This window comes from Podarcis melisellensis (genome assembly GCF_964234715.1).
Source record: "Podarcis melisellensis genome assembly, chromosome: 13".
NCBI lineage: Eukaryota > Metazoa > Chordata > Lepidosauria > Squamata > Lacertidae > Podarcis > Podarcis melisellensis.
The window spans coordinates 55,659,112-55,674,808 of record NC_138545.1 but is presented as its reverse complement, the minus strand read 5'-3'; the positions used below and the strand labels follow the sequence as shown (position 1 = coordinate 55,674,808).

Below are 15,697 nucleotides of genomic sequence, written 5' to 3'. Positions count from 1 at the left end.
CGTACGTTGCTTCTGACCTTTCTCTCGACCGCTACACTGCTCCCGGTGCTACTCTCCACCCCTTCCGGCTGAGCGTCCTGCTCCGATCTTCTCCCCCTGTCTCCTTCACGCTCTGCTCCCTCTGACACCCTGGTAACTCCACCCCCTTCACTCCGTTCCGGCTGAGAAGCTGGCTCCTGTGTCCTACTCCTACTGAGGCTTCTCCCTTCGCCCCCCTGTTCCTCCCTGCTTCCCCCTTGGCCCCCCTTTGGTCTGACCAGGGGGGCTCCCTTCTGGGAGTCTTCTGACTCACTGGACAAACTCATGGACGACCTTTGGTCATCGTCATCCTCCTCCTCATCTCTCTGGGATTCTTCCCCCTCGCTCTCTGTCTCCTCTCCCATCTGCTCTTCTCTCCCTGAAACCCTGACATCCATCCCCCCCTCGAAGCCCCCCCTTCCCCCCTCCCGCTCGTCGGGTGCAGGTCGTGGAAGCTGCGGCTCTTCGGGGGTAGATTCGGGATACAGGTCGTCTACTTCAATGTCCTCTGCTGGCAGTTCTGTGTATGTGTATTCGAACCCGGGTTCTTCACCCAACGCGGTCTCAGTCTCTTCACCCATTGCTACTTCCTCTGGTGCTGCCCGCCAAGGACCCATCATCCACCTCTTACGCCATTCCTCCTCTGGTTGCTCCTCCCACCAATAAGGGGTTTCCGTGTCCACTCCCGAACACGATCCCCTGGGCGGGCTTGATTCTGGTGTTCTTTCCTCGGGGGAAGAGAAACCCCTGAACGTGCTATCTGACAATGTGGGCGTGAAAAGCCAGTCATCAAAGTACTCAGCTGGCATGGGTCTATGTGGGAAAAGTGCATGGAACTCATCTTTCAAAAGGGGTTCGTCTAACGCGTAGCCTGGCACCCAACTATTGGCAGTGGCTGGGGTGCCCTCTCTGGCGAGAAAGTATTCAACTCCCTCTTCCCCCCATCTCGAGTCCAGTATCTCTGTGACCTCGTTGAGTGGTTCGGCCCTAGGCGACCCCCCCCCCTCTTGGGTGACTCTTTGCGTGGGTCTGGTACTGTTCCTGACTCTTGAAACCTGTGTGGGGCTTTGTAGGGAGTGAGCACCGACCTATGAAATACCGGGTGCACTCTGGAGCCTTCTGGAAGGGCCAGGCGAAATGCTACAGGATTGATCCTAGCCTCAACCTGGTATGGTCCTAGCTGCCTGTGTTCTAGCTTCTTCTTGGCTAACGATCTGGCTGGCATCGCTTGGGCCGCTAACCATACCCAATCCCCCACCTGGATGTCCTCTCCCTCCCTTCTGTGCTTGTCCGCCTGCACCTTATAGGCCTGTTTGGCCAGCTCCAAATGTCTCCGCAGCTCCTCGTGCACCTCTTGCAACTCTGCTGCGAACTGGTCGGCCTCTTGAGGCACCTCCCCTCCCGGTGCCATAAGTCTCGGAAAGGTTCTGGGATGACGGCCATTGTTCGCGAAGAACGGTGTCACCCCGGTCGATGCGTGCTTCGTGTTGTTGTAGGCAAACTCAGCCATCGGCAGGTAGTCCACCCACGCTGCGGGTCGCTGATTGGCGTAACACCTCAGGTACTGCTGCATGATCGCGTTGACCCTCTCTGCTTGGCCGTTGGTCTGTGGATGTCTCGCCGACGCTAGGTTGATCTTGACATGCAGGATACCCAGAAGCTTCTGCCAGAAGTTGGAAACAAATTGGCGCCCCCTGTCGGACAGGACGGACTGCGGTAGTCCATGCACTCTGAACACGTGGTCGATGAAGAGTTTGGCGGTCTGTTCTGCCGTCGCCACCTTGGCACAAGGAATGAAGTGCGCCATCTTGGTGAACAAGTCCACAACCACCAGTACCGCCGTCTTGCCCCTGGAGCTGGGTAGGTCAGTAACAAAGTCCAGTGCTACCCTCTCCCACGGCTGCTGTGGCGTTTCCAGCGGTTCCAACAATCCCGCCGGCTTCTGGTGTACTGGTTTGGACCTCTGACAGGTGTCACACCTGGCGACGTAATCCGCCACCTCTCCCCGCATCTGGGGCCACCAAAAGTCCCTGGCCACTAATTCTAGTGTCTTCTCCTTGCCGAAGTGGCCCGCACTGGGAGCGTCGTGCAATTGCTGCAGAACCTTTGCGCGCAGTTCGTCGTTAGGCACGTAAAGGGCACCCTTGCGAGTTAAGAGTCCGTCCCGCAACTGGAACTCATCGCCGCTTTGCGACCCGTTGCGTAGCTCCTCCATCTTGGACTGTGCAAATTGATCCGCTTGCAACGCGCGTCGCACTGTGTCCAGGTCGACTGTGATGGCAGCGCACGCCCACGCCTGCGGTGCGAAAATGTGCTTTGCTGCAATTGGTGTCGTCTCCTCCAGGTATTGCGGTTTCCTGGATAGTGCGTCTGCTATAACATTTGAGTCCCCCGGGATGTATTCTATTTTGAAGTCGAAATCCGCAAAGAATTCTGCCCAGCGCATGTGTCTTTGGGTCTGCAGCTTCGCCGTTCGCCAATACTCTAAGTTTTTGTGATCCGTGCGGACCTGCACTGTGTGTTTGGCTCCTATGAGGAAGTGCCGCCACGCTTTGAAAGCTGCATGAATGGCCAACAGCTCCCTGTCCCATATGGTGTAGTTCCGCTCCGTCTTGCTGAGCTTCCGGGAGTAGAAGGCGCCCGGCCTCCAATTGCCGTGCGGATCCTCCTGCAGAAGGACGGCTCCCACCGCTCTGTCTGACGCGTCGGTTTCCACCCGCATGGGTCTGCCGGGATTCACGTGTAGTAGCTGCTCCTCGGAGGCGAAGAGGCTTTTAAGCTTCCGAAAAGAGCGCTCTGCCTGTTCCGTCCAAGCGAACTTCTTCTTCTTGGAACTGAGGGTGTCCGTGATTGCTGCCGTCTCATTGGCAAAACCCTTGATGAATTTGCGATAAAAATTGGCAAATCCGATGAATCTCTGGACCTCCTTCCGATTGCGTGGGCTTTTCCAGTCCAACACCGCTTGGACCTTGACTCTGTCCATAGCCAGCCCTTCGTCGGACAGCTTGTAGCCAAGGAAGTCCACCTCCGTCACATCAAACTGGCATTTCTCCAACTTGGCGTACAGCCTGTGCTCCTTCAACCTCTGTAGGACTTCCTTTACATCCTTCTCGTGAGCTTCCGGCGATTCCGAGAAGATCAGGATGTCGTCGAGAAAACATACACACTTCTTGTAGAGGAGTCCCGCCAACACGTGATGCATAAATGCTTGGAAAACGTGGCTGCCATTTTGGAGACCAAACGGCATAACTCTGTATTCATACGTGCCTAGAGGCGTGAACATGGCAGTCTTCCACTCATCGCCCTTCCGGATGCGGATGAGATTGTACGCTCCACGCAAATCCAACTTGGTGAAGATCTTACCCTTCCTAACGGTCGCTAGGAGGTCGTCAATCCTGGGCATGGGGAAGGCCTTGGGCTTAGTCAGCCTGTTGATGAACCGGTAGTCCACAACCAGTCTTTTTTGGGGCGTGTCCTTCTTCTTCACAAAGAAAACAGGACTGCCTCCCACTGCTTTGGATTCCCGGATGAACCCACGCTGCAGATTATGCTCTATGAAGTCCCTGAGCTCTTGCATCTCGTCCTCAGACATGGAATACAGCTTTGCAGTTGGCAGCTGCGCCCCCGGCACCAGGTCGATCGCACAGTCGTAAGGCCTGTGAGGCGGCAACTGGTCAGCTTCTTTCTCGCAGAAAACCTCCAAGAATCCTTTGTACTTGTGAGGCACTGCCTGCACCATGCCCAGTTGCAGCTGCTGCTCGGCCCCCTCCTCCTGATTGGTTTGGATGCAATGCTGAGCACAATACGATGAGCAGAAGGTGATTTGCCACTGGTACCACGCTACAGCGGGACTATGCCTCTCCAGCCAACTCATGCCCAACACAATGGGCGTGTCTGACAGGTGGGTGACATTGAAGCTAATGACTTCTCGATGATTTCCAATTTGCATCACCATGGGAGGCGTCTGCTGCACAACTTGCCCTCCCAGCAATTTTCTGCCGTCCACTGTGACCACATTCAGAGGCGTCGTTGCAGGCAGGAGTGCTATGCTATGCTGCTTGACAAATTGTATTCCCACAAAATCCGCATTGCTTCCCGAATCGATCGTGATGGGAACCTCCAGGGATTGTCCATTTGGCAGCTGAAGGGTTGCAGTGAGTTGCACTGCTGGCTTGGGTGGTAAAGGGTCTGTGCGTTGCAAGGATGCTGGGGACTGTTCTACAGATCCGCCTGGCTGAGCCCCAGTAGCTCCGCTTCCAGCCAGGCACTGTCGTTTCCCTGAGGCTGCTCTCTTTGCACCACTTCCGCTGCCACTGTTGCTAGAGCTGCAGTGTGCTTTTGGAGCCTCTGGGGGCACTCTTTGGCCATATGCTGTGCACTGTCACAGATGTAACATTTCCTGGTCCCTCTAGGAGGCTTCGCCTTCACTGCACCGGACACAGGGGCTCTGGATGGTGTCTGAGCCCTAGCACCACCAATTTCCATCGGCTCTTCTCCTTGCCTCCCCAAGGGCGAAGGGTGCGTCCGGCTGAAGTCCCTGGGGACAAAAGGGGGGGTTCTCGCTGGTGCACGCGCCTGGGGTCCCTCCCCCTCGTGCCACGGGCGCCCCTCATGTCGTATTCCAATAGCCAAAGCCCGTTGCACTAGGTCTTCTAGGGTTTGGGGTCTATCTCCCCTGGCGATCTCATCCTTGACGGGGGGGCTAAGACCTTCCCAGAAAAGATCTCTGGCGGGTTTACTATCCTTCTCCCAGCCCAATGCAGTCAGTAATGCAAAGAATTTAGAATGATATTGACGTACAGTGGCTTTGCCTTGCCGCAGTCCGTGCATCTGCTTGCGAGCAATATCCACATCCACAGAGGACTGGAAACAAGCATCCATCGCTTTAATAAACTCATCAGAATCGCGGCGGGCAGGGCCATCTTCGCGCCACAAATTGCGCAGCCAAGTCCTGGCCTCCCCATGCAGATGCGAAATTATGAACCCCACTCTCTCCTCCTCATCTTTAAAATCATGACGGAGCAAATGCAGTGCATACACGACGTCTGCCCTGAAGTTAGGGTAGTCTTCTAGGTTGCCATTAAAGTGCGTAACTAGGGCGCCCCCCCGCCGTCCAAGTGCAACGCCCTCCGATCTGGACCCCGGAACCCCTGCCCTGCTTGCCTGCTCCCACCTTGTTCGCAGGTCCTGGCAAGTCTTGTCCAGTTCGTCATTCTTCTTCTGCGATGCAATGACTGCAGCTGTGAGTTCGGTAACCTGCTTCCTCAGCGTAAGCAGCTGTTCCTCCGCGCTCATGGCTGCTCCCGTTGGTGAGCTTTGCAAAAAAAAATTTTTGCGTTCTGTGGAGGGTACTTACTGTCAGAGCCACCCGTCTGGTCCCAGCTCACAAGAGACCCAATTCCAATCCGGTTTATTTACAGAAAGTTTTTATTGAAGATCATGGTTGCGTTTACATTCCATCTTTGTGACTCTACGTCTGTACCGTTAGATCGCTGAAGTACCCTCTGAATCTGTCCCGCCTCTGCACCAATTTAAGAGGCTTGTACTGGACCACCTCTTCCTCTCCTTCCTTTTCCGCAGGGTCTTTCTGCCCCCCTGGGTTCCCCCTCGCCGGGACTCGCCCGAGGCTGAATCCTCTGACGCCTCCGCCCCCCTCCTTCTCGCTTTGGGGCCGGGCTCCTCCCCAGGGCTCTCCTCACTTCCGCGCGCCTCTACCTTTGAACTTGGCGCGCGTACGTTGCTTCTGACCTTTCTCTCGACCGCTACACTGCTCCCGGTGCTACTCTCCACCCCTTCCGGCTGAGCGTCCTGCTCCGATCTTCTCCCCCTGTCTCCTTCACGCTCTGCTCCCTCTGACACCCTGGTAACTCCACCCCCTTCACTCCGTTCTGGCTGAGAAGCTGGCTCCTGTGTCCTACTCCTACTGAGGCTTCTCCCTTCGCCCCCCTGTTCCTCCCTGCTTCCCCCTTGGCCCCCCTTTGGTCTGACCAGGGGGGTTCCCTTCTGGGAGTCTTCTGACTCACTGGACAAACTCATGGACGACCTTTGGTCATCGTCATCCTCCTCCTCATCTCTCTGGGATTCTTCCCCCTCGCTCTCTGTCTCCTCTCCCATCTGCTCTTCTCTCCCTGAAACCCTGACAGTAAGGTTACTGTAACTTTAGTCCTAGAGCTTCAGTATGCTGATGACAATATAGTGTGTGCACACTCAGAGGAAGACCTCCAAACCATCCTAAATATCTTTGCAGAAGCTTATGAAAAGCTTGGCCTATTGCTCAATATCCAAAAAATCAAAGTGCTGCACCAACAAGCACAAAACAATCCCTCTGCAGCACCACAAATCCAACTCAATGGTGCAATGCTGGAAAATGTCAATCACTTCTATCTGGGCAGTTATCCTTCCACAAGGGCCCACATTGATGCCAAAATCCAGCATCGCCTGAGCTCTGCGAGTGCAGCTTTCACCCAATTGAAGTGCAGAGTGTTTGAGCACTGGGACATTCACAGGGAAACCAAACTGCTTGTTTACAAAGCTATTGTACTACCAACCTTACTGTACACTTGTGAAACATGGACCATTTATAAACGCGATCTCCAACTCCTCAAAAGATTCCATCAACGGTGTCTCCGAAAAATTTTACACAGCACTTGGGAAGACAGGTGAACTAAAGCCAGTGTACTGGAAGCAAAGATCACCAGGGTCGAAACGTTGATTTTTCAACATCAACTTCATTATATTGGTCATGTTGTTCAGATGCCTGATTATTGTCTTCCAAAGAAGAAGAAGAAGAAGAGTTTGGATTTGATATCCCGCCTTTCACTCCCTTTAAGGAGTCTCAAAGCGGCTAACATTCTCCTTTCCCTTCCTCCCCCACAACAAACACTCTGTGAGGTGAGTGGGGCTGAGAGACTTCAAAGAAGTATGACTGGCCCAAGGTCACCCAGCAGCTGCATGTGGAGGAGCGGAGACGCGAACCCGGTTACCCAGATTACGTGACTACCGCTCTTAACCACTACACCACACTGGCTCTCTATTCAGACAACTATTCAGCAACTACTCTATTCAGAACTTAAAAGTGGAAAGTGTAATGCTGGTGGTCAACAAAAGAAGTTTAAAGGCTCTCTCAAGGCAAATCTAAAAAAAAAAAAAAGTAGTATAAATACTGACAACTGGGAAACTCTAGCCTGCAAGTGCTCCAATTGGAGAACAGCTTTTACCAAAGGTGTCATGGGCTTTGAAGACGCTCGAACTCAGGATGAAAGGGAGAAGTGTGCTAAGAGGAAGGCATGCTTGGTAAACTCTCACCATGATCAAGTCCCACCCAGAAATCTATGTCCCCACTGTGGAAGGACGTGTGGATTCAGAATTGGCCTCCACAGTCACTTACGAACCCACTGTTAAAACTGTGTTTATGGAAAACAATCTTACTCGGCTATGAGTGATTGCAAAAGAAGACGACAGGGAACCAGGCAGAGGGCCTTCTCGGTAGTGGCGCCTGCCCTGTGGAATACCCTCCCATCAGATGTCAAGGAAACAAACAGCTATCTGACTTTTAGAAGATATTTGAAGGCAACCCTGTATCGGGAAATTTTTATTGTTTGATTCTATTTTTAATATTCTGTTGGCAGCTGCCCAGAGTGGCTGGGGAAACCCAGCAGGTGGGAGAGGTATAAATAATAAATTATTATTAAACACAATGAAGAAACTTTTGAGTGAATAAGGAACAAGGACTGAATGTTTCTTAACATTGGAGATAAAGTTGTGATGTGGGACTGAAGGAACGCTATGGTTGATGTTTATCTATAACAATTACCGGAGAACTTCTTTTGGGCTTTTTGTTCTGAAAGAAAAATGAATGAACTTGAAATGCCCGAACTGAAGACTGAAAGTACATTGCCTAGCAGAGGGAGGAACAACTGGGTATTACTCTGGATTGAACATTTGACTATCTTGAAGAACGCTTGAAGAACACTTTTATACAGTATAGCCAACAGAGGGATAGTAGGAAGTCCTTTTTCTGATTTGTTTCTTCTTTTTTAATTTTTGTTATTATCTCCTTTAATATCTTTATCTCTTGCCTCTCTTTCCTTTCCTCTTCCTTTTTTCTTTTCTTGATTTCTCTTTTTTGCTGAGTTTCCGTTTCTGTCTTGTTCTGTTCTGTCTTTTTGCATTTTGCGTTGTCCCCTACTTAGATCTAAGGAGGGGTTAACATGCAGATTGCTGTTTAGATATTGAAGGACTCTGTGTGAGAGGCTCGGAAGTGAGTATCTCCCAGGTGGGAGGATGAGAGAAGAAAGGGAAGTTCACAGGTGAGAGTTGGGAGGGATCACCTTTCTCTGTGTGGGACAAGATTTACACGTGAAAGAGGACTGTGTATTCTCTCTCTCACTTAGTTTGTTCTTTTATTACAATGTATTATCAAAAGTCTTAATGAAAGTCTTTAAAAAAAAAGTACTGGCAGGGTAGAGGACAAGGAGGTCAACAGCAAGTGGAGCCACAACCAATGAGGGGCAGAGCCAACACCTTTTTTTGTCCCCCTCTGCTGAGTTCTTCAAAGGCAACCCTAAGATGGAAGAAGCTAAGCCAGGCACTTAAAGTGAAGATGCCAGGTAAAGGTAAAGGGACCCCTGATCATTAGGTCCAGTCATGACCGACTCTGGGGTTGCGGCGCTCATCTCGCTTTATTGGCCAAGGGAGCCGGCATACAGCTTCCGGGTCATGTGGCCAGCATGACTAAGCCGCTTCTGGTGAACCAGAGCAGCGCACGGAAATGTCGTTTACCTTCCCGCCAGAGCAGTACCTATTTATCTACTTGCACTTTGACGTGCTTTTGAACTGCTAGGTTGGCGGGAAAAGTTAAGATGCCAACTACTTTTCAATTCTTTAACTGGGAAAGCTACAGAAATTAATTTTTTTCTATGCCATCTTGAGCAGCTTCAAAGACAGTTGACAATTGTTATAATTGCAGAATTTTGGCAATACACATGCTAACATTTTGATGGCAAAATTTTGGTTACCAGGCTCTGATGAGATTTCTCGCGGCAGCCTCCTTTGTCAGAGCAGATTCCATCAGACAAAAGACACTGAAGAGCTCAAGGTCACCAAGGACAGACCAAGAGCAGCCTCCGCGAGGCCTCCCGGCTGCTGCTGCACAACAGCTCTTTATTTGGTGGTGTTTCTGTGCATATTTGACCAATACTAGGCAACAATGCATGGATTATTCAGAAGGTGTGCTGCGTCAGGGAGACAGAAACACTAACAAGAGTTTTGCTTTGACAGGGCAGGATGGGCTCGTTCTCCAGAGCAACGCATCTGGCATTCTGTTCCAACAATCCGTCATGGAGCTGGGCAAGGAAGGAGCGTGCTTTATGGGCCTGCTAGCCAAGTGCCTGAGGCAAGGAATGTTCCCTTCAACTTTCCGTGTGCAAAACCTGGCCTGCTTGGTGGGAAGGGCTACACCTCTGTGGCAGAGCACATCCTAGTCAGGCAATGGGCCTCCAGGTTCAATCTCCATATCCAGAGAGGCTTCGGGAGCCCCAGGTTTCTTGAGCTCAGTCTGCCCTGCAGGGCTTCGCTTGCACGCTCTCTCTCTCCCTTTCTTGCTCTGTGAACGAGCCCCAATTCGCCTTCCCTGCTTCTCTGTGTGTGTTTTCAGATGTCTCTTCAGAATAAAAGGGGGGAAACCCAGTGTTTGTTGTGTACGCGCCTTTCTTTGGGGAAGAAGCAGCCCACAGTCTCAGGTTAACTGCCAGTCTTCAGCTCTCCCCTCCCTGATGCAAACAGGAGGGAAATACGCTCTTGAGATGCTTGTTGGCTTGCAAGTTGCTTCAGAGTAAAAGACACCCCCCCCCCGCTTTGCGTTTGAGCCTCTTCTCGGTCTCCCCCCCACCTCCTTATGCTGCCCATTTTCTACGCCAAGAGTGGACACTTACAAATGCCCTTGGATGGGGTGGAAGGCGCATTAGGCATCCTTCCCAATCTTGAAGGAGCTTGCAAATAAGTTTATGGCTATTCCAAGAACAAGTGTGCAATCTGAAAGTGTGTTCAGCTCGGCTGGAAATGTTCTTCAAATACAAAGGGCATCTCTATTGCCAGAAAACGCCAAAATGCAAATTTCACTTGCAAAAAAAATAAATTGCGTTTAATAGTTTTTGTTCTGTAAAATTTTATCCATGCTTTCCGGTTTGGCCTGGTTTATAAAAGAAATGCAAATTTTCTTGGCAATAAAAATATAAATTTTGTTTATATTTTTGTTCTGTTAAAATTTATCCATTCCATTCTTTCTATTTTGGCCTTGTTTAGAAAAGAAAATTAACAAACAATCAAATAACTGGTGTTGTGCGATGTATACATTCAACTAAGACTTGATAGTGAATTATATTTGAATATCTAAAAGTTTGACATTGAATTTGCTCTTTTCTTGTTTAGTAATGTAATTAAATGTTTAGGGAACCTTTGGTATCTAGCTTCTAATTACTTCCACAACTTTAATTTTAGAGAAAATGTGCTATTATCGGCACAGTAGTACTATAACATAACAATTGTAACAATACGTTAAGTAAAATTTTATCAGTTTTAGAGTTAGAGCCATAAGTAATAGCAGTTGCCAGGACCATGTTCACCTCTACATAGCTCCAGCCTTATTTCAGATATTGTGATATACTGAAATATCACAAAATTTAACTGGTTACATATCATGATGTTGAAAACCAGGTATCACCCAGCCCTAGTGGATGTAGGCTACCTTGATTTCAGCAAGGCGCCCCATGATATTCTTGTAAAGAAGCTGGTAAAATGCGGTCTTGACTATGCTACCACTCAGTGGATTTGTAACTGGCTGACTGACCAAACCCAGGGCTGTCTTCAGAAGTCTTCTAAAAGTCATGTAGTTGTTTATTTCCTCGACATCTGATGTGAGGGCGTTCCACAGGGTGGGTGCCACTACTGAGAAGGCCCTCTGCCTGGTTCCTTGTAACCTCAATTCTCACAGTGAGGGAACAGCCAGAATGGTGCTTAAAAACGTAATGGGAGCCAATGTAGGTCTTTCAGGATTAGTTGTAGTTTCTGGATCACCTTCAAAGGTAGCCCCAGGTAGAGCGCATTGCAGTAGTCCAAGCAGGAGATAACTTCTGACAAGAGCCTCACAAGATCATTTTTAATAGCAAAGCCTACCTGTGCTGGTCCCGGGGGGGGGGTGTTACCATGCGGCGAGGTCTGAGTCCGGTCCTGGGTCGAGGGTCTGGAGGCTGTCCATCAAGGGCAAGGTAGGGTCCAAGGCAAGAAGCCAGGCGTGGTCAGGAACTCCGGAAGAGCAGGTCTGGGTGCTGGTAGGAACAGGTTTCCAACGACGTTGCTCCCACAACCTGGGACTAGGCTGACTGGCCTTTATCTGCTCTGAGGCATAGGGCGGCCCTGGGTGACTCGCCTCTCCTGGCCTGGAGGCGAGCACTCCTCCTGAGAGAACTTAGTTCCCTCAGCCTCTGCAGCTCAGGAGAGGCTGGAGGGCTACTGGACCCAGGGGCAGCTTCACCTTCCCCTGACAGGGCTGGGAGAGGCGCACCTGCAGGCAATGGGTCCTCAATCACCTCCGGAGCCAGAGTGGATTCATCTGGTGTCTGCTCCTGAGGATCCGGCACAGGTGCGGGCCCTTCAGATTCAAGCCCCTGCCCTGGCTCAGCCGGCCCTGGAGGCGGGGACTCCTGTGCAGGCTGGGATTCCTCAGGTTCAGCCTCTTAATCAGATTCCCAGGCCATCACACTACCACATCTAAGGGACATGGGTGGCGCTGTGGTCTAAAACCACAAAGCCTAGGGCTTGCCAATCAGAAGGTCGGCGGTTTGAATCCCTGCGATGGGTTGAGCTCCCGTTGCTTGGTCCCCGCTCCTGCCAACCTAGCCATTCGAAAGCACAAAGTGCAAGTAGACAAATAGGTACCGCTCCGGCAGGAAGGTAAACGGCATTTGCATGCGCCAGAAGCAACTTAGTCATGCTGGCCACATGACCCGGAAGCTGTATGCCGGCTCCCTCAGCCAGTAAAGCAAGATGAGTACCCCAGAGTCGTCCGTGATTGAACTTAACGGTCAGAGGTTCCTTTACCTTTTTACCCCATGTATTTGATGTTCTTGTTCAGGTACATCTTTCTAGAAAAATGTGTAGCCTCCTTTTTCTTTCTTCAGTAGTCCCTCACTTGATCTTCGAGTTTCTTGAAGCGCTGCATGATCAATGTTAAAACGTCACAGCTGTCTTGCAATGATGGCAAGTTAGGCGTTCGGGATGCTTATTATCTGTGTTATCCGACAAAGTCCATATATTCCCTGTTCTAAACTTCAATTTTCTTTTACGACTACTGGGTGGTCAGGGGGAAAGGGAGGCAGACTAGGTTTAGTGCACCTAGGTTTAGGGCACCACTCACCACGACAATGTGAGTGATCCGATGTGATCCAGCGAGCGAGTGCTTCCCTGTAACCTCGCTTCTCGCAGTGAGGGAACCAGCAGAAGGCCCTCAGAACTGGACCTCATTGTCTGGGCTGAACGATGGGGGTGGAGACACTCCTTCAGGTATACTGGGCCGAGGCCGTTTAGGGCTTTAAAGGGCAGCACCAACACTTTGAATTGTGCTTGGAAATGTACTGGGAGATCTTTCAGGACCAGTGTTATATGGTCTTGGTGGCTACTCCCAGTCACCAGTCTAGCTGCCACATTCTGGATTAGTTGTAGTTTTTGGCTCACCTTGAAAGGTAGCCCCACATAGAGTGCATTGGAGTAGTCCAAGCAGGAGATAACTAGAGCATGCACCACTCTGGCAAGACAGTCTTTGGCAGATAGGATCTCAGCCTGCGTACCAGATGGAACTGGTAGATAGCTTCCCTGGACACAGAATTGACCTGCGCTTCCATGGACAGCTGTGAGTCCAATATGACTCCCAGGCTGCACACCTGGTCCTTCAGGGGCACAGATACCCCATTCAGGACCAAGGAGTCCCCTACAGCTGCCTGCCCCCTGTCCCCCCAAAACAGCACTTCTGCCTTGTCAGGAATCAACCTCAGTCCATTAGCTGCCATCCATCTTCCAATTGCCTCCAGACACTCACACAGGGCCTTCACTGCCCTCACTGGTTCTGACTTAAAAGAGAGGTAGAGCTGGGTATCATCCACACACTGATGAACACTCAACCCAAACCCCCTAATGATCACTCCCAGCGGCTTCATATAGATATTAAAAAACATGGGGGAGAGGACGAAACCCTAAGACACCCCACAAGTAAGAGCCTGGGGTCTGAACACTCATCTCCCCCCCCCCACTTTCTGGACAGTGCCGCCAGCTCTTCTAGATGGTCCAGAAGGATGTTATGGTTGATGGTGTCAAAGGCCATTGAGAGATCCAGCAAAACTAGGAAACAGCTCTCACTTTTGTCCCTAGCCCACCAGAGATCAACAACCAGCACAACCAAGGCAGTTTCAGTCCCATGATGAGGCTTGAATCCCAATTAGAAGGGATCAAATGGTCTGCATCCTCCAGGAGTACCTGGAGTTGTTCAGGAACCACCTGCTCAATCAGCTTGCCCAAGAATGGAAGATTTGAGACTGCAATCCCAACCACTTGCACTGCTAAGCCACAGTTAGAACTATGGTTCCACAAAAATAGACAAGGCAAACATTTCCAAACTGTATGATGTTGTGGTGGTGAGAGAGACTAAGGCATGCCTTGAGCAATCAAGTTACCATCCTGGACATGAGCCACCTTACTGGATGCATCCATCAGTCTATGTTCCTCAGACTGGGGAGGCCCCATGGAAGACTGACACCCCTTCTCACAACCACAAGGGAGGTGTTAGATCACAGGCCCAGGCTTCAGCTGAACCTTCCCCCTACCTGGAGCCCTCCAGAGGTCAACTCCCATCAGCCCCAAGCAGCACAGCCAATTGTCATGGATGATGGAAGTTGTAGCCCAAAGCATCTCGAGGGCACCAGGTTGGGGAAAGCTGCTACACATAGCTGATCCAGTGGGAAATGTCAAAAGCCCCACCCTTGCCAAGAAAGCACAGTCCTATCCCTGAGCCAAGAGGACAGATTTATTGGGAGTCTGTTGTTACGCACCGTGTGCAGAGTATGGCTTGTGAGTCTGGTTGGAGAGCAGACTTTACCTGTTGCCATCACACAGACGGAGATGCTTGCAGAGTAAGAAAAATAACAAAGTTGCTTATCATAGGAAGTACATAACTTGGAAATAAATGTTTCTAAACTAACTAACTAGTCTAGAAAAGACAAAGACAGTGATAATTTTTTCTCTGTGGTCCAAGAGAGAAGTGTAAGGAGGAGGAGGGAGCTCTAAACAGGCTGCAACCTAAGCTGTATCAATCCAAACTTTGAAGGATAGGGAGGTCAGCACAGAGGTCAAAGGTACAGGGATAGTCAGGAGGTCTCTTGCTGTTTTAAGCCCATGCAAATCCTTTTCTGCCAGCTGAGTTGCACCCCAAATTCCAACAAAAATCCCAGAATCAAAAACCAACTGGGCTCTTAACTCGCAGCCCATTGTTCTGTCACATTATCAAAAATATATCTCACATCTTGCTTTGTAGGTGAAGCACCATTTGCCTCCCAATTTCCTCTCAGGAAAGCACACAACTCTGCCCCAGATATCCATATTTTGGAAAACACCAATTTATAGCATGCAGTTCTGAACATCAGCGTGGGAGGAGTAAAAAAAAGCACATGGCGGCTTACCAATCTTCTGACTAAAAATCTTGTCAAAGGTTAATTCACCTCTCTCCTCCAAATACTTCTGCATCACGCTGCGGATACTGAAAGAGAAATCACAGACACACATTACTCCTTGCAACCACACACACAACAAGGAAATGAGGAAAGAGAGGTATAAAAAGGTACCTTTAAAAGATAGATATGGTGAACAACAGGCCAAATCAACTACAAAACCCTGAAGATGTCATCCTGAAGGATTTGGGGTTTTGGTTTTCAATCAGAAATGCATAAATTAAACAGAAAATGTCTGCATGGGATTCACTTTCACATGCATGTATGTGAGTATTAGTGGTTGCTACCTTTTGGAGGCCAGTAGACATATTTGGGATTTTGAGAGAGGGCCGTGGGCACCACCCACTTTGCTTGCTCCTCTCCCAACAGATTTGTTGGTGGTTTGGAGGGGATCCCTTTTAAATAATTGTGAGGATCCCTAAGGATCTGTGCCTCAATTCTATGTTTTTGTACCACAGCAGTACTGGAAACCACCAGATCAGGGAATTCAGATCAGTTATGTCAGTGGAAAAATACATGATTGGTGATTTGATGGCAGTTGGAGGGGGAGACTGTAGGCAAAAATAATTTGCAAATTTCAAATTTCATTGCATATGGCCTTCTCTGGCCTCCCCCACATATCCTGCATTATTCTGACGCCATCTCTCTAACTCCACTTTCTCCCACCAGGCCATTCAGCTTTACTCCTGAAATCCCCCCCCCTCTTTCCCCATCTCTAACCTCCATGGTCGGAGGCAGTATGCCTCTGAATATCAGTTGCTGAGAATCGCAATTGTGTAGAGTGCTGTGGGGCTTGCATCCTGCCTGTGGGCTTCCCACTGGGGTATCTGGTTGGCACTGTGAGAACAGGATGCTGGACTAGATGGACACCCACTGGCCTGATCCAGCAGGGCTCTTCTTCTGTAAAC

The 15,697-nt window shown here is 50.2% G+C and overlaps 1 protein-coding gene across 6 annotated transcripts in view; it reads right to left on the bottom strand.

The window, feature by feature from the left end:
* Nucleotides 1-15,697, bottom strand: part of GRK3 (G protein-coupled receptor kinase 3) — a 159,316-nt gene that overhangs the window by 108,768 nt on the left and 34,851 nt on the right. For 4 of the 6 annotated variants that reach the window (XM_081884596.1, XM_081884598.1, XM_081884595.1 and 1 more), the window contains exon 2: nucleotides 14,742-14,818. In XM_081884596.1, coding sequence (XP_081740722.1) covers nucleotides 14,742-14,818 — 77 coding nt within the window. Of the gene's footprint in view, nucleotides 1-6,566; nucleotides 6,585-12,114; nucleotides 12,230-14,741; nucleotides 14,819-15,697 lie in introns of those variants that run through there. The other 2 variants (XM_081884599.1, XM_081884600.1) reach the window with 2 other exon arrangements.